The sequence below is a fragment of the Polypterus senegalus genome, chromosome 7, assembly GCF_016835505.1.
Source record: "Polypterus senegalus isolate Bchr_013 chromosome 7, ASM1683550v1, whole genome shotgun sequence".
Lineage (NCBI taxonomy): Eukaryota > Metazoa > Chordata > Cladistia > Polypteriformes > Polypteridae > Polypterus > Polypterus senegalus.
In genome coordinates this window covers 54,867,342-54,888,968 of record NC_053160.1, presented here as the reverse complement: position 1 = coordinate 54,888,968, position 21,627 = coordinate 54,867,342, and the positions used below count along the sequence as shown (strand labels likewise).

General features: G+C 34.2%; 1 protein-coding gene across 6 annotated transcripts in view; it reads left to right on the top strand.

Moving 5' to 3' along the window:
• Window positions 1-21,627, top strand: part of mast4 (microtubule associated serine/threonine kinase family member 4) — a 454,258-nt gene that overhangs the window by 364,340 nt on the left and 68,291 nt on the right. For all 6 annotated transcript variants that reach the window (XM_039758648.1, XM_039758649.1, XM_039758651.1 and 3 more), the window contains one exon: window positions 16,541-16,610. In XM_039758648.1, the coding sequence (XP_039614582.1) occupies window positions 16,541-16,610 (70 nt within the window). The remainder of the gene's footprint in view (window positions 1-16,540; window positions 16,611-21,627) is intronic.

The window sequence follows — 21,627 nt, the reverse complement described above, 5'->3', positions numbered from 1 at the left end:
GGTTATCATGGCCTATATTTCTGGCTGACAGCACAGTCATTTTAAGTATTTCTGGAGTGAATCGATTGTTTTCTAAGCTTGCAGGAAGCATTTGTTACTGATTCTGGAGCCATGCAAATGGTATATTGAATAAAGGGAGTTGCTTCCTGTCTGTACTTAACAAGGTTAAAGCTTTTGTCTTGATGTTAATGGTATATCCTTTTTCTTTTATTTAAAATGAAGTCCACCAATTGCATTGTAAATATCATATGCTTTCTTTAAACTGGACAATCAACTAATGTCTTAGTACTGTTGGATTATAATATGTTGTCTTATGAATTACTTGATTTTATTCTATTCAGTGATGTATATGAATTTCACAACTTAGATGTGATTTTGCTCAGAAATATTTTAATCTCTTTAATTGAACGTCCTGTACCTGTGTCATTATCAGACATTAAGTATAGTGTTCAATCTGAGATGTCCAGATAGTTTAAAAAAAAAAAATACAAGAATAAGTGTGGGAACACAATTTGGATTCTGGAAGAAGGGTCTGTATAGTACCTTTTTTTGTTGCATCACTTTTATTTATAGTATGTGCAAATAGCAATGGTACTAGAAATAAATTAAAAAATAATCTAAGCATTTTGTTCTAATTACAGATTTATGTAGGCATTCATAATAAGCCAATTACTGCATTCTGTACTGTTCTTTAGGGTTTTTTGATTCCTTTAACCTCCATACTTGATGCTTATTGCAGAAAATTAAAGTCTTTCTGCATTTTGGACCATTTTCTATGCAGTTGCAATCAGCCAGCTGCCATTGGAAAAACCTGAAACTGATAAATTGGTAGAAGAGGTCTGTGCAAAGATGTTATGTATACATTTTGTAACAAATATAATGTTATTTACTACAAAAACTGGTATTTATATGATTAGGTGTACATGTTCATTACACTTGGAACAATCACAAGAGGGCAATGTATAAAGATCCAAATGAAAGCATAGCATCTGAACCCAGTCAGGTATTAGTGGCTTTTTTGTCATCACTTTTACAAAACATTTTTATATTTGTACAGATGATTGTTAAGATCCAGATATTGTCTTTGTAGAGACCTATTGCAGTATATTAAGATAATAGTTATAAATATCTGACAGTGAAACAATGCTAGCAATGATTGCCAGGGTGTAAGTCTGTTGTGTTCACCGGCACCAATCTGGAAGGCTCATAGGAGTAACACCACAAAAGGATTGTTGAAAGATGAGATGGGTACATAGATAAATTATTTCCAACATCTGCTGAGATGTAGTGCCCTTTATGGATCATTGGGTAATGTGTCTGACAGTAGTGTAGGAACTTGGATGGGTAAGCATCCCTTGACACATTGTCCTTATTGTACCTTCATCTTATGTGCAATGGTGTTAGACATCTTCAACCTGAACTAATGTCTGGTGATCTGTGGATATTACTCACACTTCTGCTTTTGAACTGATGACCACTAGTTCTGTACCTAAAGCCAATGTGGATTATGGTGCCACAGAATGACCATTCATAAGTGATATGCAACTAGAACAATAGATGCTGGTATGGGAGTGACTTATGATGGCTGTTTACCTCAGCCTCCTGTTAGGAACAGTGTGACTGTACAACAGTAGAGCAATGAGATCCTAACAATTCTTTAATGTCATGCCTACCTATTGAAAATTTCAAAGTTAAATATCTCAGAATATGCATGACTTCTTTCTCCTTGGAATGTCGATGTGAGTTTAGCAATTGTATCTCTCCAGCTATGTCCTAAGACCTACTGTCTCTCAAATGGATTGCATGGGCCCCATACTGGTATGCCAACTAAAGTCTTCTGCAAGTCTTCTGTGATCCTTTCCCCGTACTCTCCCCGCTGTTAGTATATGAAAATCTGCACAGTGCATAATTCCTTACTCATGTTTTACTTGTTCTAAACATTCTATTTTCATACAAATTGAACTACCACAATTTTGATAGTTTTTTTGTGAGATGGTTTGCTTTGATTATTTCAGATGATTGAGCCAAAATACTGTAGATCTGTTCTAGTTGATATTAATCCTGTTTATGCAACCCTTGACCAGTGAAGGGTGTGAGATTCTAGCAGAGCAAGTACATTCCCATTTGTTGCCTGAGATTTGAAAGAAAAAAAGAAATGCATCTGTTTCATTTAGCAAAGGAAAGGGTGAGTAGGAATGATAGGGCTGAGAAAGGGAATAGTAGACATTCAACCTCTATTTTTCACAAATACTACAGAGCATCATTTCATTCAAGTGTATATAGAACAATTATGTCATTAGTTTACTGCCAACTGAGAATTCTAATTCTTTTTAATAAATACAAAATTTCAAATCATTTATGAAATGTTTATGTGCTTGTTAGTGAGGGACAGTCAACTGTGTTTAGTTAGACAGATTTTGTTCCACTAGTTTGATTTTACATTGAGCTTCTTTTATGGTTATTATTGATTTTAAATGAGCACAGACCAAATAGCTTTTTTGTTGGCATACCAGATTTGTTAACAATTGCCATGGCAAACATATATATAGTATTATAGTAGTATATAGTAATAGAAAACTTGTTCCCACACTGTGACTTTCATTAAGCAAGTTTAAGAATATTAATATATTTTATGTTAAATAATAATGATCACCTTATATATTCAACTTTTAAGTACTATAGTTGCTGCATTGCAAAATCAACAGCAACTAGCAACACCTCATTGGTAACTTTTGTAATCTTTTGTCTTGTAAAATAAGATCTGTAAGTATGTTATAAAGACTGATGGTGCAAGCTGTTAGTTAAGAATATTACAGATCTGACTATTTACATGTTAACTCTGAAGGATCAGACTGCAACAGCACATAATTAGCAGTACAAGGCGCCACTCAATTTCAATGGATTGGGAATAAGAAAGCTTGAATCCACGTTCCTTGTATTCCACAACCTCTGTTATTCTTACCTGATTCAGAAAGAGCTATGCCATTTATTCTAGACTTTTGCAATACTATTCTTGTGTCAAAAGTAAATAAATTAACAATTTCAAAATCACATTGATGATGTATGTCTGTATGTTGCAGCTTGTTTGTAGTTTCGTGGTTCAGTTCAGAGAACTACACTAGATAAAGAAATAGATATTAAGAGATGTTTAAATACTGTGGGAGTCAGACAGACATTACCTGATAAAATGTTTGTCTATGTTTATATACCGTATACCTTATATTAAACGTTGCTCAGAGAAATAAACACACTACTAGAAATATTTAATCCCAAAAGTATTCCCAGAAAAGAGTCAATTTGCAGTACTTAAGTAAACATATACCGTAAAGAGCAAAGGGATAAACAAGAGCACCAACAAGACACAGATCATGCCAAAAAACAACCCCGTATTTGTTCATTGCATAAAAGTTGTATCCTGCAGAAATATGTCAAGATTGTCCAGGCAACTGTCATTGACTACTGTGGTGATGTTAGTGACAAATCTTTTTCTAATTTTCATGATTCCATTTCCCCAGAGATGAAGGCCTCATTTGTCAAATATCAAAGTGGTGTCCAAGAAAATGAAAGAGAGTAATGAAAATGTAGTTAAGGAAATGAAAAAAGTAACCTTAAGTGTATTTTCTTTGGAAAGCATGTACTACTTAAGATATTTTTAACTTTTATTGTATTACATATTTTATATTTTAAAGCTTATATTTTACTGTTGGTAATAGGGTTTTACGATATTGGCAAAAACTAATATATCAATATTTTCTGGGACTTTGATAACGATAATTAGATGATATTTTGCATCCTTTAAAAACATGCATGTAAAAATCTTATTAATCTGTTTTGGTCTTACTAATAGGATATTAATTGTAGTTTACTAATCAGATTAATGGAACAACAGTTAAGGAAAACAGGTCTTATTTATTTACTTAAAACTGAAGTAAAATAACACAAAAATATTAAAATCACTAGTCAAAGTATTACTGAGATCAAACAGTTCAAGTATGAGTAAACCATTTCAAAGTGACATACAGGATTTACACAAAATAAGATTGCACTAAGACCAACAAAAGTATTATAATGAAAGCATTTTAAACAGACACTTACCCTTAATGTAAACAAGATATACTGTAAATCCAAAGGGAGTAAAATACCAAACATAACTGAACTACAGAGCATAGACATTATAGTTTGAATGCAAATAAACTGCACTGCTGCAGGGTGAATTATGTGGCATTCAAACAAGAACAACAATCTAACATAATTTTCTATAATATAAAAATCCAAAGATCTGTCAAACACATAGGAGAAAAAACTATAGCATTTGTAAACAGGTTCTGTCATATACTGCAGAATGATACAAAAAAAACAAAACCTATAACATTTTTAAACAAGTTACTAACTTCAAGTTCTGTCCAATCTTGCACAAAGATATCAGAAATAATAAAACAAATGTAAATTTCTACAGAGCAAGTTGTGTGACAGAAACACCGGTCTGTCCACAGCATCTGGCTTCAGAGCAGCACGGTTACATGTTACAACATTTTTTTCCGTTGCTGAAAGCCCTCTCAGAAGGGCTGCTTAAGGCAGTGATGCACTGCTGCTTTTTCAAAAATATATTTCTTGTGTTTTCCACCACTCAATTGGATTTGCATCACTGTCCACCTCAAGCATCATTAAGTGCCTCTTGATCTCTTTTTCAGTGGCACTGTGCAAATATTCACCTTCTCTGAATTCCATTTTTTTTTTTTTTTAATAACTGCTTAAAGGCTTTTTTTTTCTTTTCTCTTTTGCTCCCTTTTTGTGCCACCACAGTGTGGTTAGGTGGCAGGTACTGTAATAAAAATTGTCTGTTTGAACGAATTGTGTAATTTATTCAAAGAGATTAATAATTCGTTGGAATAGATTTTTTTTTCTTTTGCTTGCCTGACACCATGGGGCTCCGTACTAGATCAATTTCACTTTGCAGATGGTGAAACAAGTTAGATGTCGAGCTGTCTTTAACGGTAAACAATTTCTGAAATAGTTTGCAGATTGACAACTTTTAAGCAACATCATTCTTTTCAAAATCAAACCAAGTGGGAACGTCTTGCAATTAAATCTAGCAATGTAGATTACAAGGCTATTTATCCCCAGCATGGTTTGCTGACTCAATTTTAGGCAGCTATGCTAGCTTCATTTGTGGCGCGCTGACCATGCACATATGCCCAGTAGTCTATGTGATGTGTAAAATGATTCTTTTCAGTGATTCGATTAATTTCGTTCAGTTCACCAAAGTGATTCAAATCTTTGACTCACCAATTCGTTCACTTCAAAATCAACAACAAGCTACTGTACATTATAGTTTAAAATCTAGAATAGTATCATAACAGTGTAACATCTTTAACCACCAAACAATAAAAAATATATAAAAAGCAAGAAACAAAATAAGAAATTCACACATAATAATAATACTCTTTATTGAATTTTGACAAAAAATAAAATTTCAACAATTAATTAAAAACATACAAATAGAACCTTACTGTACACATCATGATAAAACTGTGAGAAAATTGATATATGTCTGAATAAAATTATTTTCAGTTATGGGTTAATATCCCGCAATTTCTAGTCTTTTCTGATGCAATCTCCCATACATATATCATCAGTGAACTAGTTCATTGTACTGTACTGCGAGTCTCTTGTCTACAGTTCATGAACGAATGTCTCCAGATCAGTAGGGGGCATACTGGTTCATTCAATCAGTGTACGGAGGCGGTCATATTCACTCGCTCGGAGTGAACTGATCAGTAGGAGGTGTTTGGTGTCAACTACCAAGTCAGTCATTGGCTAGTTGTCGTCATGACCATTTTGCTGAAACAGTTTATTGATAGGCTGTTTACTGAAGACAGCAGCTATTTAAGTGAAATTACGATGATAGCTCTGGATTGTAACAGAAAGCAATATTAAATATTTCATGCACTGCTCATGCCTGGTGCCTTGAAAGGATTCTTTCTTTAATGTCATTGAACCAGTACATTTGTTCAGTGACCAAGACAAGTCCAAAAGAATTAGTTTGTTTGTTCATTGCACATCACTATTAGTACAGTATATACTGCTAGGTTATAAGAGATGGTGAATGTGTGGACTCTTAAGGCTTGTTTTTGGTTGTTTTTGCAAAGTGATATACTTGCACATTACTAAAACAACAAATAAGGTATTATCGTAGACGACAAATATCGCACACTCCGAGTTGGTAAGAAGTTATTATTTGAGTGTACTTCCTCTGTTCTCAGGAGAGGAAATGATCACATGTAAACCATTTTCTCATAAAGTAAACTGTAGCCAGTGGTAGCAATAATAAATGACATATAACTAATAATTAATATATATATATATATACAGTATATAGCAAGACATTAAATTTTTTAGATAAGGGTAAGGTTAAACGAGAGAGGAATGCAGTGCAAAGGGAGAAGAAGAGCTGAAGTTGTTACAACATAAAAGTTTTAGTCAGTTTTAACAGGGGTGGAGTGAGCACATATCATCTATCTATAATTTCAGAAATGCTGATGAAATAGTTAACATATTTCCTGGAATCATGTGCCCCTTATAGAATACAAATTGAAATGCTCATTTGAAGAAATACTGGTTATTGAACAAGACTTGTTTTTGTCTAGGTCCAGCCATCTCAATAACTTCAGGGATTCCTTTTTCTAAAAGTTTTAAACAACATTTAAACACATTGGAGTGTCTGGTTTTGACAGTTATTTGGAGGTCTCACACAGTGCCCTTTTATTTGTTATAAATTTTTCTGCTGAAGGTTATTATTCAAGTAACTTTTCCATTCAGTAACCCGAGTGTCCTGTCTGCCTTACATGCCTCAAATTTTTTCAGTGACGCTGGACTTTGATGCACCCACACCAAACTCTGTTACAGCATGAGTTCTGTTGCCACCATACATCAGTGCACTACTTAGCCCCTTTGGAGTAAAAGGCCATTTGCCTTTTAGCACAGGTCAGTGCCTTTGACTGAAGTTGATCATCATCAGTTGTTTGCATGGATTTGTGAAGAAAGGCATTGGACGTTTTGACTGGAAATTTCCTGGACTCACCTAATTTCATCCTTTTGTGTGATGATGTTGCCTAATTTCTTCTGACAGGGAGTGCAAATGCCAGTTCTTAGTCACTGTCCTTGTTGGCAGAAAGTGGAGCAAACTTATATAGTAGTAGGGCAAAGAGATATTAATCTTTGTCTTGATTATCTATACTTTTACTATTTAGGGACAGTAGATTAGTTGTTGAATGGTGCAGTGATGCAATCTTTGCACATTACATCCACCATAACACAGTTTTTTTGTTGTTAAAGAAATCTAACCTGGTTGGCTAGTTTTTGTTCTTTATGAGCATGAGACATAAGTTTCTACATTAGACATTGTTAACTGAAGTGAAGATCCATTGTAAATCTTTATGCTGACAATGGAATTACAGCAGTACCTTTGTGGTGTCAATGGCAGAACTGCAAGGCCAAAATCATTGCCAATTATTAATAACAGAAATTCCTAGTTGAAGTCCATCTAAAAGTACCTGGATGAACAATTGAGCTGTAGGCAATGCATTATGGACAGAGGAGTGAAAAGAGTAAATTTTTTTTTTTTTTCCAGTTCTCACCTTATTGTACCTAGAATATAGTTAACACTGTATTTTTGCCTACAGATTTTTATATTTCGATGTTATGTTAGTGGTTTTATTTGTTGTTGCATCTCATTTTTGTTTTAAGATTTTTTGTACTTGATTTGTAATTAGTTGATAGTATACTGAGAGTTAAGTGAAAATATACTTTATAAGAATAAAGTGAATTATTTGAGGGGAAAAACAAAGTATGTGACATAATTTACTTAGACTTTCAAAAAGCCGTTGATAGTTGCCCATCAAACATTAAACCTGAAACTAAGAAGCTGTAGGTATCAGAGGTAACTTCCAAAAACGGATCTCACTTTGGATAACCAACAGGGGATAAAAAGGAAAATGCTCCAAATCTAGTGAGGTCATCAGTAGAATCCCTCAGGGGGTCTGTCTTTGGACCTTTACTATTTTTGGTTTCTTGCATTGATTCTGGTATTATTAGTTAACATGTGTAATTCACAGATGAAAGAAAAAAAAAGCTGGTGAAATGGCACACCCTGGTGAGGCAGCAGAAAAATTCAAAAAGAACGGAGCAAACTCTTACAAAATGTTTTTAAATGTAAAAAGAAAGTTCAAAGTGCTACATGTGGGCAAAATGATTGCCAATTATATATTAGACAGGAGACATTTTTAAACAGGAAGCAGGGCCAGCTCTATCATACAGGCAAACTAGGCAGTTGCCTGGGGCTGCAGTTAGTTATCTGTAATTAACAGCAGATATACTACATGCCAACCGCCCCCTCACCCCCTCAAGTGTCGACTTGCTGAAAGAGAAACCCACACCCCAATCCTGATCTTTTATATGACATCCATACACAACTTGCATTAAAGCCTCAAACTAGCTTACTTCAGCCCACCACTGCCATTATGTGTATAGCAAGTGACTTCAAGACACTGTAGTTTGGGTGCAACATTTTCACCTTTTCCTGGGGCAGCAAAAAAGCTAGAGCTTACACTGACAGGAAGCAAACCTCTGAAAATAATTTAGGGGTTTATATGTTGACATGTTTTCATCATTTAAGCGATGTACAGAAGCATGTTAAAAGGCAAATAATTTTTTTTCATAATTCCATAAACACTGTTAAGTATAAATCAAGGGACGTTATGTTTGACTAGATAATACACTAGTGAGACTGCATGTAGAGTACTGTGTGCAGCTCTGAGCACCACTTCACAAAAAAAACACTTGAAATGGTGTAGAGGAGAGTAACCCTGTGCTCCCATTTAAGAACATGTCATACTTTGCCAGACTCAGAAAATTAAACCTGTTTAGTCTTGAGCAGAGGAGACTGCATTTGGGCCTATTCCAGTTCTTCAAAATCCTTGAAGGCACTGATAAAGTAGATCTAGCAGAATTCCTTCATCTTAAGAGTGAATTACGTACTTGCGGACATCAGTGGAAATTAAGTGAGGTGCATATAGGACTAAAACCAGGAAGCACTTCTTTATGCAAAGAGTTGTGGCAATCTGGAACAAATTACTGAGACATGTAGTTGAAGCCGAAACCTTAACAACCTTTAAGAAGGGATAGCTTAGCTATTAGCTAAATAAATGAGCTTGGTGGAGTGAATGGTCTCCCTTCATTTGTCAAATTTCTGATGTTCTTATATTCCAAGATGTGCTGTTTAAGTTAACTGGTGACTCTTAAGCTGACCCCAGAGTGAGTTAGTGTGTGTGTGTGTGTGTGTGTGTGTGTGTGAGGGGTAGGGGTGTACAAGGTGTTGGACTTGAGTCCTGTCCAGGTCTGTTATCCACCTTGCGTGTTGTGAGAACATGGATTAAGTGGTTATGTGCAGTATGTATCATATGTGAGCTGAAGATCAGGGCATGCTAGATTATACAGGTTTTCTGCCAGAATGATTGAGGGTTTTGAGATCAACAGTCAAAATCTGGTCCTAAAAGTAACTAAGGTGCTGTGAAATCGCCCCAACCCACAAATTTTACTAATCTGAAGAAAGGGAAACTGAAGAAATGGACCAGAATAACAACACATAACATTTGATTTCAGTTATTGCTGCTAATGCTTGTGTCATTTATTTTGATCATTGATTTCTAGAGGATAGTTAATACTGTGCACTGAATGTGGGCATACATAACTGCCTTTAATAAATAAACAACTATCCACAATTTGTTATTTCTTCCTTTAGGTCCTTTCTTTGTAATGTTATGTGTTTAGTTAAAAATTATTCTCTCTGAAAAAAACATTTAAACAGCACTATACAGTATATGTGAGGTCCTACAATGTATATACAAAAAAAAAGTTCCATGTAATAATTGATTTCAGTATATAAAATATCCTCCTTGTTTGCACCAAAATAAAAAAAGCAATTAGAGTAGTGTCCAACGTCTGTGCAGAGAAGTACTGAGTTCATTTAGTTCCTCTTTGGAGATTTTAGAGAGAGACAACATTCAGGATTTGACTTTTGGGACGTCCAAGAGTGCAAATAAGGCGTGCCTTTTAGCTGTCTTGATATGCACAGCACTTTCTGAGTATCCTATCTTTGGTGTTAATTTTGTTTCATTTTGTAAAGTTTAAAATAAAAACAGGATTTTATGGTTGAAAATCTTAGAAAGAACTTGTTGTTGACCAGTAGTGACCAGTTACTAATCCTAAATAGTGATTTCTTTAATTAGAGTCATATTGTTACTGTTTCAGTCACTTGGATTTAATACATTCTTGTTAAAATTGTGTGCTGTTTGCTATGCTGTAAAACCAGTTTCAAACCAATAATGAGCGGTACAAATGCCAGCTCATGACTTCTTGGTGTTTTTAATGTGTGTCTATTTATTAGCCAGTCTAACAGTAAATCATTTTTGGTGACTATATTATGCTGTAATGAATTTGTAGAAATGTATTTTATGCAAAAATACAAATATGCACATTCAAAACATGACATTTTTCTCAGTTGAGCATTGAAAGAGTAATCAAAATCTTTTCACTGGTTACAGAGAGTTTACAGTATGTACACAGATGACCTGGCCCATAATATATAATTATTTTCAAGAAACATAGCATCACTATAGACATGGTGATTTCTGATTAAAATAAAAGCTTTATTTGGTATTCAAAAACTACACTTACAGTACTAAATACTCATGCCATTCATGTGAAGATAGACAACCAAATTGTGTGTTTCTGAGTGTATTAATCTTGGAGTGCTATGATGTTTTGGACAAGGGTTTGTTAAATCAAAGTATGTTAAGTGTTTTTATTTTACAATTACGATTTTTTTTCCAGTTAATTGCATTTTTAATAAGGTTTTCCTGATTAGTAAAGCTCTGAAAATGAGACACGCTGTAATGTATCCTAGAAAACCCTGTTGTTTTTGCATGCTAATTAACTGTTGTCTCCCCAAGATATTTCAGTTAATTGCTTATTTATGTTGGAGTACATTTCATTTTACTTCATCACAGAAGAGCATCAGCCTTAATCACTGTGGTGCACTATATATCCCTGGGCTTTAAAGTCCAGCTGTCAGAAAGAAGTCTCATGGAGCAATAGAGTTTTGGTGATAAGTGAGCAGTGCACATATGGGCAGGGAATTTGGAAAAGGTCTTTTATTTGTCTTTTGGGTATTTGTTTGCAGATGGGTGAGTAAACACATCAAGTGCTATTTTGGTGGAAATGAAGGTCATGCAATATGTACATTTTTATTCATGAGAATTTATATTTGTACTTGTGGGTTTTACATTTGTCAGTGTAAGTTTGCATTTCTGTGGCACTTTTTTTTGCAGGTGACTTAAGCAGGCTTAACTTTATAGACCTTAATTCTCATTCACCCTGTACCTTTTCTCTACCCTTTATATAAAATAAGCAAGTGCAAAGTCATACCAAAAAGAGAAGTGAAAGACCATTTTTTAAGGTGAAATTTGGCAACAGTAAATCCTTGCACTTTCTTTGTTACATCACACAGCTGAGGGGTTAATTTCCTTCCCTTTTATGATTCTGAACATCCTGGGTTTACTTATTAAGTACATTTACATTTTTCATTATTTTCTTATTAGATGCTTTTATCCAAAATGGCTTACAAAAGAGGTCAGAATAATCAAGTAAACATGTTTGGAGGTCTGTTTGGGAACAAGTGTTACAGTACAAAGTTACTAAATTCATCACCACAAGCATAGAGCTTGAAACCAATAACACAAGACTATTTCATCTTTTGTTATTTAAGAACCTGTCAAAGTCATTAACAAACACATATTCACAGAAGTAGAGAGTCTTCAGATGCTTCCTAAACACATTAAAGGAGTCAGCAGTTTAGTTGGAGGTGGGCAGCTTCTTCATGCAGCTAGGAGCTGCAAATGACAATAATCTAGATTGAGATTTGGTTTCACACAGAGGTATCATCACTAGACACTAGCAGACCTGACTGGGCAAGAAGGAACCGACTACTGAGTACCCTAATATACATAAATGCTGACCCTTTGACTCCTCTGTAGGTAAGCAACACGGATTCAAGTTTTTTATGTTTGTTGATACAGGGAGCCAGCATAATAACATTAGAGTACCTGTCTTGTCTGGTTGAACATAAAATGTGCATTTTGAATTGGAACAAGAGACAGTTACAGCATGATCAGCGAAAGATAGGTGGTCATTGATCACAACCTCAAGGTTGCATACTGTCTTGGCAGATGTTAGCGGTAATGAGCCAAGCGATACAAAGATGGGGTATTCTAAAGATTGACTGGCAGGAATTAAAGGGAAGTCTGTCTTTGCCAGTTTGAGCTGGAGATAGTGCTTCTTCATCCAGATTCAGTGCACCCCATACTTGCCTGATGTAATCTTAACGTTTCTCCTTGGCAAGACACAGTGGGATCTGCCCTAGAGGGAGCATTCAAACCATTTGAGAGCAGCAATTAATATCATTACAAAGAGGCAGATAGTGCATCAAACAGCAAAATAATTTCTCATTTCAAGGAGAACAGTCTCCAAAATAACAGCTGTAAGATATGGCCGGCCATGTACCCCGGCCAATACCCCCAAGCTGCCAGGTGGAGCCCTCCTTGCAGCATGGAGGTCCCCAGAACACCAGCAGGGCATCATGGACAATGGAGTTTTTATGCACCGCCCTGCTGGATGCCATGGGGCCACGAGAGGAGCTGCAGGGAGGACCGAAGAGTTCTTCGTGCCCTATGACCCGGAAGTTCGTCATAGGAAGAGTGACGGGCTTCCGGGGGAGAAAAAGTATTGTTTACCCTGACCCGGAAGGAATAAGGACTTGTGGACTGTTGGATTGGGAACACTTCCGGGTCGGAGGATATAAAAGGACTGTGGGAGTTCCCAGACGGCGAGCTGAGTTGGGAGGCAAGGTGGCTAAGCGTCTGGGAGATTGGAGGATTTGGTTATTTGAGTATTGTTTGTTTATTGGGAATTGTGGAGAGGAGCGTGCTTTGTGCACATTATTATAATAATAAATAATAATTGGACATTTATCTGGTGTCTGACGTGGTGTCTGAGGGTACAAGGGTGCGAGCAAGCACTTTAATCTGTCACACAGCTTATGGTAAATTTGTACAAGCCAAGTGGTCACATAAACCTAAACACCCCAACACTGACAGATGAACACTTCACAGAACAGTTGTTAAATGCCACAGACATAAAAGCCTCATAAACTACCACGTACTGTATTTGAATCAGCACCTCTGTAACCCACTGTCAATGAAAAACTACTTTGTAAATTTAGAATTTATGGAAGAGCTGCCATTAAAAAAAAACAAAAACAAACATGTAACCAAAAGAAAAAAGGAATATGTCTTAAGGTGTGATCTTTCTTTTATATCCAAACAGGTTTCTATTTAGAGATGGCCAAAAGATGTCTTCCACCCAAAATGTCTGTTACCAATGTTTGATACCAACTTTTAAATGTACTGGGGGAGTATGATCTGCATTGACATTGGAACTATTAGGTCTATTTATTGATCCGCATGGTTGTAAAACGGCAAAGTAATATTTACAGGACCATGTGCAAATACTTCTCTGTCATGATGTCCCATCCTTCCATTATAGCAATTACCAAACCCCAACACAGTGGTGAACAAATTCAAGTGACTTCATGAATACCAGGATGAATTCAGATACTTTCTGTGGCCTACCCAATCATGAAACATTTTGTGAAATTCCTGAGAGCAGAATGCAAGTTTACTTTGCATCTTCTTCACCCCGAAAAAAAAAGAATCTTTTCTTTGTGTTAAATGGTGCAGTATCCCATTACAGACAGCATGACAGTAATCCATGTAGGTCTGAAAATGTTTTGAAGGAAAAGTGTGGCCCTATTTCTAATAAGGTCTATGAAATTAATACAAGGTTAGGTATTCATTTGTGTCACAGGGCTCACGCATGTGTACACCCACACTTGCTGGTATCACGTAACTTAAAATAACTCTGAGATGTGAGGAGAAAACTAAAGCAGGTGGAGAGACAATACAAAACACAAAAACATGCAGACACAGAGCAAACATGTCTGCATATAACATTCATTTCTTAAAGTAAATTTGCATTCTTTGTCTCAGTTAATGCAGTTTAAGATTGTGGAGGGTTTGAAGCCTATCTCAGTAGCATTAAGAACAATGCAGGAACCATCTCTGCGATGGGGCACCACCATATCACAGGGTCCACTCACTCACCTGTTCACTTGAGGTCCATGTACAATCAATCACCAGTTAACCTAACAGTCGCATACTTGAAGAGAAACACACAAACAATGGGATGCTCTCTATACTCTACAATACTCTAAATGTAGCAGCTTTTTGAATATTTATTAAATGCATGGTCTAGAGTGTAAAAGAAATATCCCAAAAGTTTAGCGTTTTACGGATTGAATCTCATGCTGAAAATTACTGTTGGTATGGCTTCTGAAAATGACTTTACATATATAATTATTTTGAAATCTACTCAGAAGGTCACTTGTTTGTAAAATGCTTAAAATAATATAAATGCAATAAAATTATTTGCCTAAAATTTGTTGGATTTAATAATTTTCTTTAAATGAATATCTAGTATGAATTTCACATGGATGCTTTTTAATAAATGTCTTTAGAGGGGCCCTTACATTTGGTCTTAAAGGGTCACAGTGGCTGCAGATTTTTGTTACAATCCAAATGCTTATTAAAGCCTAATCCTTGCTGATTAGAGAACTTATTTGATTCTATGGCTTGTTAGTATTTCATTCAGCAACATCAAGTCATTCTCAAATTGGTTTTTTTTTTCCTGAGAATAACATTACAAATGAGTTATGCCTCACAAAAGATATACTAATTCTCAGTCCTTCACTTTTTTCTCTTCCTTTTCTTTCAAAATATTTTATTAAAACAGATGTTTCATGATGAACACACATAGATGTAAATGGGACCAGAATAACTGATGAGCTGCTAGTTTGTTTTTCATTTGCATTTCACTGTTAATTGGCAGCTCATCAAGAAAATAAGAAATTAAAATTAAAAATTCAATTTTTTAAGACTAAATGGATCTTAATGAGTAAGCTAACAAAAAAAGTATAAAGTGTTTGTTAAATAGTAATTTGTTTCAGTAGCAATTATTTGCTTGTAATTGATAATTGCGTTGGAACAAACACTTATAGCCACTGTAACCCTAGAAGATCAAACCTGAGGATCCCTGATCTATAGTTATGCATACTTTACTAATTAGTCATTCTCCTTTGTAAATATAATAAAAGAGTTTGCATTCACATTTGAAGGACATGTCTTAAGTCTCTGACATTGTGTTATAGGCACATGCCTTCTATTGTCTTTTATAGCATGGTTAAGACTGATATGGTTCCACATAATTTTTCACTTTGTTTATTTTCCTGTTAGAATTTGAGTGGTTTAATTATTTTGTTTTAGTGGATTTCCAAAATGAAGTACTTATTAAGATTTTGTTCCCCAGAAGTCTCTGTTAATCAAGAAGAGAGACACGCTAACATCTGATGCCGAACACTTTGTACAGTAAATAATATGGTAACTTGTCTGTTTTTTCAGTTACAGTATTTACAAAATCTATGTTAATTACCACATCAGATACCTCAATAAAAAGCATGTAATCAATTTAATTTAGGCTTATTGTTCTCTCTTCTTAGAGAAGTCATCCTCATAGTTTCACCAGCTTTTTTTCACCCAACAGTTTCCTGTGGTATTAAGAACGGTCCAGTCTGAATACATAAATAGGATGCGAGCATTAGAAATATGCAGTGGTGTGTTAATAGAAAACATTTTATTTTGGTACCATAAACATTAGCTGTTTCTTCTGAGCATGGCACACTTTAGACACAAATTGTACAATGACATGGCGGAAAGCTTGTGTTGCCTTTTCTTATTTAAACTGGTTCATATTTGGTTGATCACTTATTCCTTCAGACTGTTTCTTTGCATTGTGGAGACACATTGACCACAGAAGCTGCATGTGAAATCTTTTTTAGTGACTTGAATCTTCAAAGTGGATAGCTGTGCTTCTGGCAGGTAACATATACAGTAACATTTCGTAGAAAAGTAATCTCTACACATGAAGGAGTTCATCACCATTAATGAAGCTAACTGGCAGATTATTTTCTTGGAAATGAAGCTGCAGCATTTGATGTTATGGTACCATCACATACTGTTGTCATTTAGTTAAAGGTACATGGGGATAAACAAGTGGGGTAGCACAAGGTAACCTTTGTAATGTACCAGATTGACATTCCAAACTTTGTCTCCTGTGACTTTGCTCATCATGCAACTGGCTTGCTATCTTTCAAAAACATTTTTGTAACTTTCATGTCTTCACTCAGTTAAAAAGTATACAACCCTAAAATGAATATTATCACTATAAAATGTCTTGAGCAATTAATTTTTTAACTATTACATTTTAATAAAAGTAACAATTAATCACTTTTTTATTATTGTTTTTCTTACAGGAACAAGCCCTCAAGACAGTCCAAGAAATTTCTCTCCTAGTGCCTCCATCCATTTCACTTTTGCACGAAGGTATTAAATTAAAGTTACAAAATGCTTTGCATTAATATCTAATGTAGAATAAATTTCCTTAAAGATCTATTCTATAATTTGTTTCCCCAGTCCTTGACACATTTTTAAAAAAGGATTGCATGTTAAATGAGAGCTAGTTAATAAAATTTAATTACTCTAGAATGGTGCTGGCACCCTCTTTTTGATCTTCCTTTATACAAAGCATCCATATTGCCTTTATAGAAGTTCCTGCTCCTAGTTATCAATTTGTAAAAATTAACAAATGTTTACCAAAAAATTCATCTGAAAACATATTTTATTACAGTATGTTTGGAAAAAATGTTTTGCTAATATTTACAAGTTCACAGTTTATCACAACTGCTTATATATAATATCATAAACATTTTCCTATTTAACTTATTTTAGTTGATATTAAGGAACACATTTCTGAGATTTAGGTGCATATCAAGCATACAGCTCTTTATCTTCTTTAAATTAAATTCAATATCCCATTCTATGTAGAAAGCAGAGAACAAAAGAGACCTAATATGAAGTAATCACTTAAAGGTACTAAATTATGTAAAAGATTACATATCATTTTGAGCTGTATAATGTGGTGAGACTTGAGGCCAGGTTTAAACAAATTAAATAAAAAGAGACAGCAGGTACATGTTCAGTGTAGTTGCTTTTTCTTTTAATGAAGATGATTGTGCCTATCTTCTGTGTGACAGTTAAAATCTCTTCTGTGGGGTTAATAACCATATTTTACAAGGATTAAATGTAGTATTCCTATATCAAGCTGTCTTCATATAATTAAGGTTAGTGAATTGAAAGAGAAAGATGTCAATGTACCTGTTATGTAATTTTTCATACTGAAACATTAATATTTTAACTTACTAAATCAGAATCAGCAGTGTCTTAATGTAGATGTTGATAGATGATGCTGAATTATGGTATGGTACTAAGTACTAGTTTGTGTACATTATTTGTTTTTTTTCTTTGTGTACATTATTGTTTGTTTTTTAACCAGGGCATAATACTTTTAATTCGCTTAAGCTGCTTACTGTTGAACTGCTAAATTCAATTCTTGCTGGTGTTGGTATGAAAGAGATTGTAGCAGAACTCCATATTCAAAGACACCACCAAATTAGGGTATTTGGTAACATTACAAAAGTGATTTAGTTGATTTATTTAAAGCTAAAACCTGTTAAAATCTTTACTCTCCCTTAGCATAAAAGCCTAAAATTAGTATTGCCTCGGCATGCAATGGGTTTAAATACATATCTGGCAACAAATAAGAACAAAGTTACTTATTACTTTTATTCACCCAAAAGCACCTGTTCTCCTCTTATCACATCCTGAAAAACAGCATCTTCATCAGCTATAGAAATAATCCTGCTTCATCCTGTTCAATCGAGGCGTGGCCCCATTGGTTAATTTGTGGTTTTTTTTTTTTTTTTTTTTTATTAACTTCAAAAATCACTGACAGTTAACTGGTATTAAAAACCTAATGATGATATGCAGGTGAACATCAGTGTTGGCTTTTTTGAAAATGTAGTTTAACCAGTTTATCTCAGGTTTATTGTCACATATGTTAAACACAGTAAATAAAGAAAAAATGCTCTTTAATGATTCACTGGTTTTGGCAACACATCTCTCTTTTTTTAAAATTTTATTGATTTTATTGTAATTCATTCCATATAAATAGATCAATTTTTACAAAAAATAGAATTGAAAACAAATCAACCCCCACCCCTGAGAAAGAGAGCATGGCCAATGGAATAAAACTTAAAAATAGTAAAAATAAATAAATTGATGAGTTTATTAGGTGAATACAGACAAATGGAGAAGACAAAGAAATGGGGAGAGAACCTACTTCCTCAGTGCTTTAAGAGCTTATTCTAAAATATTATTGATTAGATCCAGCCAGCCAGGTCCTCTAAGTGAAAATTTGATTTTTTCCAATTTCATATAGTATAAAACATCAGTAACCCACTGACTTAGAAAAGGAGAGTTAGGATTCTTCCAGTTTAGCAAAATAAGTCTGTGTGCCAATAGTGTAGTAAAGGCAATCACAGTTTGTTTGTCCTTCTCCACTTTAAGCCCATCTGGAAGAACAACAAACACAGCTGTTAATGGATTAGGAGGGATTGTGACACCAAGGCTGTCTGAAAGGCACTTCATATCATATCAAATGCTTGGAAACATATCTTTTTTTTGTGATAAAGATATGCTGTAAGATAAATTCTATAATTTAGTGAGACAATAAAACTGTTATATCAAAGTGTTTGAAAAGAAAAAAAAATACAGCAGTTGCCACATTTGATGCCATATTTGTCGATGCTCTTACTTTGTGAGCACTTACAAAATCATCTGTAGCAGCGCACTAGCTGATGGTATCAGCAGTCCCACATCCGCATTTCCCACAAGGTTGTTAATAAGATCAGGATGCAGGGGTGTAATATATACTAAATACCATTTTTAACTGGATCAGTTACACAAAATCAACCACATTGCCTGACAAGCACTTAAGCTTTATAGTGTGCTTGTTAAATACATCTACTGTACAAGCTACACTGAACTTTGCCTCTTTTAACATTTGCAGATGACTTTCATTTGCATAAATATTCATATATCGAAATGTGCTTTCTTAGTGGAAACCTAATGACTTTATATTTGATATATTGATGGGATCTTTGTGTTATCAGATTTTTCTTTTTTATGGGCATATCGACATATTTTAATTTAAAGACTTGGATCTTAATAAAGTACTTACTGATTCAACAAATAAAATGAAGTGTTTTTTGTAATGGAGATTTAGGTGATACTACTGTATTACTTTTTATCTTTTTCTCTAAATTAAATTAATATTTTAATGTACAACTTAAATTTGCTATTGACCTCATGCATCCTCAATAATCTTTATTTACTTTTAATATCCCAGTGAATTAATTTAGAAATAAAGAAATACATGAGCTCAGGGTGAACATTTATATTATCACGAATCAAAATAAAACGAGAAAGACAATATAGCAGGTTTTCATAATAAAGTCACAAGTAAAGAAAGCAATTTACATTGGTGCTCTGGAAAGCAACAACAGTTACACCATGTCAAATGTAATCTAAAAATCTGTGATCACTCATTGAGCACATTAATGAATTCTGCCATAACCATATTCGTATTGAGTTGAACTATGTTCAACATCCAGATGTAAAGAATTTCAATCATTTATTAAACAAATTCCTAGTGCTTTAAGACAGAGACAAAAGGAATAGGTACTGATTTATGGAAGATTACATAAATCTTGAAGCTATTCTTACTTGTCAGAGAATAATGTAATAATTACCTTCTTCATTGAAAATGTATCATCAAGTATCTCAAAGAGAACTGCACTTGATCCTTCTCAACTTTTTAACTTTAAGTGTATATCATATCTCAATTTTCTTGGAAAAAGTTTTAGAAGGTATTTAATTAGATATCAGATTTAAGTGGCAAAGGTAAGATCCATGTGAGGTTTCAGTCTAATTTTAGGACCATTGATAAAAGTGAAGCTGCTCTAGTTAAACTAACAAACACTGTCAGACTCTACTGATACTAAAAATACTGTAAATGTGTGTTATTATAGTTCTCTTAGTTTAAAGCACTGCTTTTGACAATGTCGACCAAAAATTCTTCTTTAACATTTGGAAAAATTGTATTGATCTTCATGAAGTTGAGTAGAATACATTTTGGTCTTCCACAAGGTGTTTATTAGAAATACTAAAATGGCTCTGTATGAGTATGTTCTGTGATGGACTGGCACCCCATCTCCAGGGTTGTTTCCTGCCTTGTGAAACCCTTTATTGTAATAAACCTGTTAAGCACAGTAAATTACATGTTTTTGTCATTTTTCAAGCCAAGTGATTACACCACTCAAGCAAATGACTGCTCTATGTGGTTCTATCTATTTTGAAGCCTTTGATTTTCTCTTTATAGGCACTTGAATAAAATGAAATGTTACACAGGCATGTCATTGGTTTTTACAGCTTGCTGATGAATTGAATGTGTTTGCCTCCAAGTACTGACTGTAGCATGAAGGGATTGTGTGACTGTTTAATAATATAAAGGATTTGATGTGTTTTGAATTTACTTAAACATAATTAAAATAAAAGTAATATCATCAACCAGAGAGCATGTAAAACAATTTGCAGAAAAAACAGGTTGGTTATTTTGCCAGACAGGTCATCTGTGAGATACTTCATTGTAATGTTTGCCCCAATATAATTTTCCCTGTACATGTTCTATTATCACAGGCTCCTTTTATTTAATGAACATAGCAAAATGTATATCACTCCTCTCACAACTTAATAAATTAATCTGTACTTGTATTAAAAATATATTTGGTTTTTGTAGCACTCTTCTCACTAGTCTACTGCAAAACATGTTTCTAATGTGTATTAGCAAGTAGCAAGAATGTTAGTGAAAGCAAATGGTTCCATGTTAGTCTTTCTGTTTAGCTCTTTGACAATAATTGCTACCTGCAAATATTAAAGTACTGTATATGTAAAGTTACTTTTGCTTGCTTCAAAGCACTAACACAATCCTAGGCCACTGACAATGGCCCTGCTTTGTCTCCCCAAAGTAAAATAAAAGGGAAGTTGAGGTGCTGCCTTGAGCTTTTACACTGTCCTCAGTTTGTATGGAAAAATATTCCTCAATATACTAAATGTCTTTTTAGAAAGAGTATACAACTTGTTTTATCAGAGGGCTTTTAGGCCTTGCTGTACATTTAATTTAAATTAGATTTTTTTATGAATATATTGTCGGTGTTAGAGGTTGTGCTATACAGTATATGTCTTTTTATATCCCTTGGGTTTTATTGATTTGTTTACCCACATATCTAACATTGTCTGTATGTACTGTATTTATTTCTATTTGTCCTGTTAACTCTACCAATCTGGTACAATAGCATAATCTTTATATATTTTCTTACATCTACAATATATAGATAGATAGATACTTTATTAATCCCAAAGGGAAATTCACATAATCCAGCAG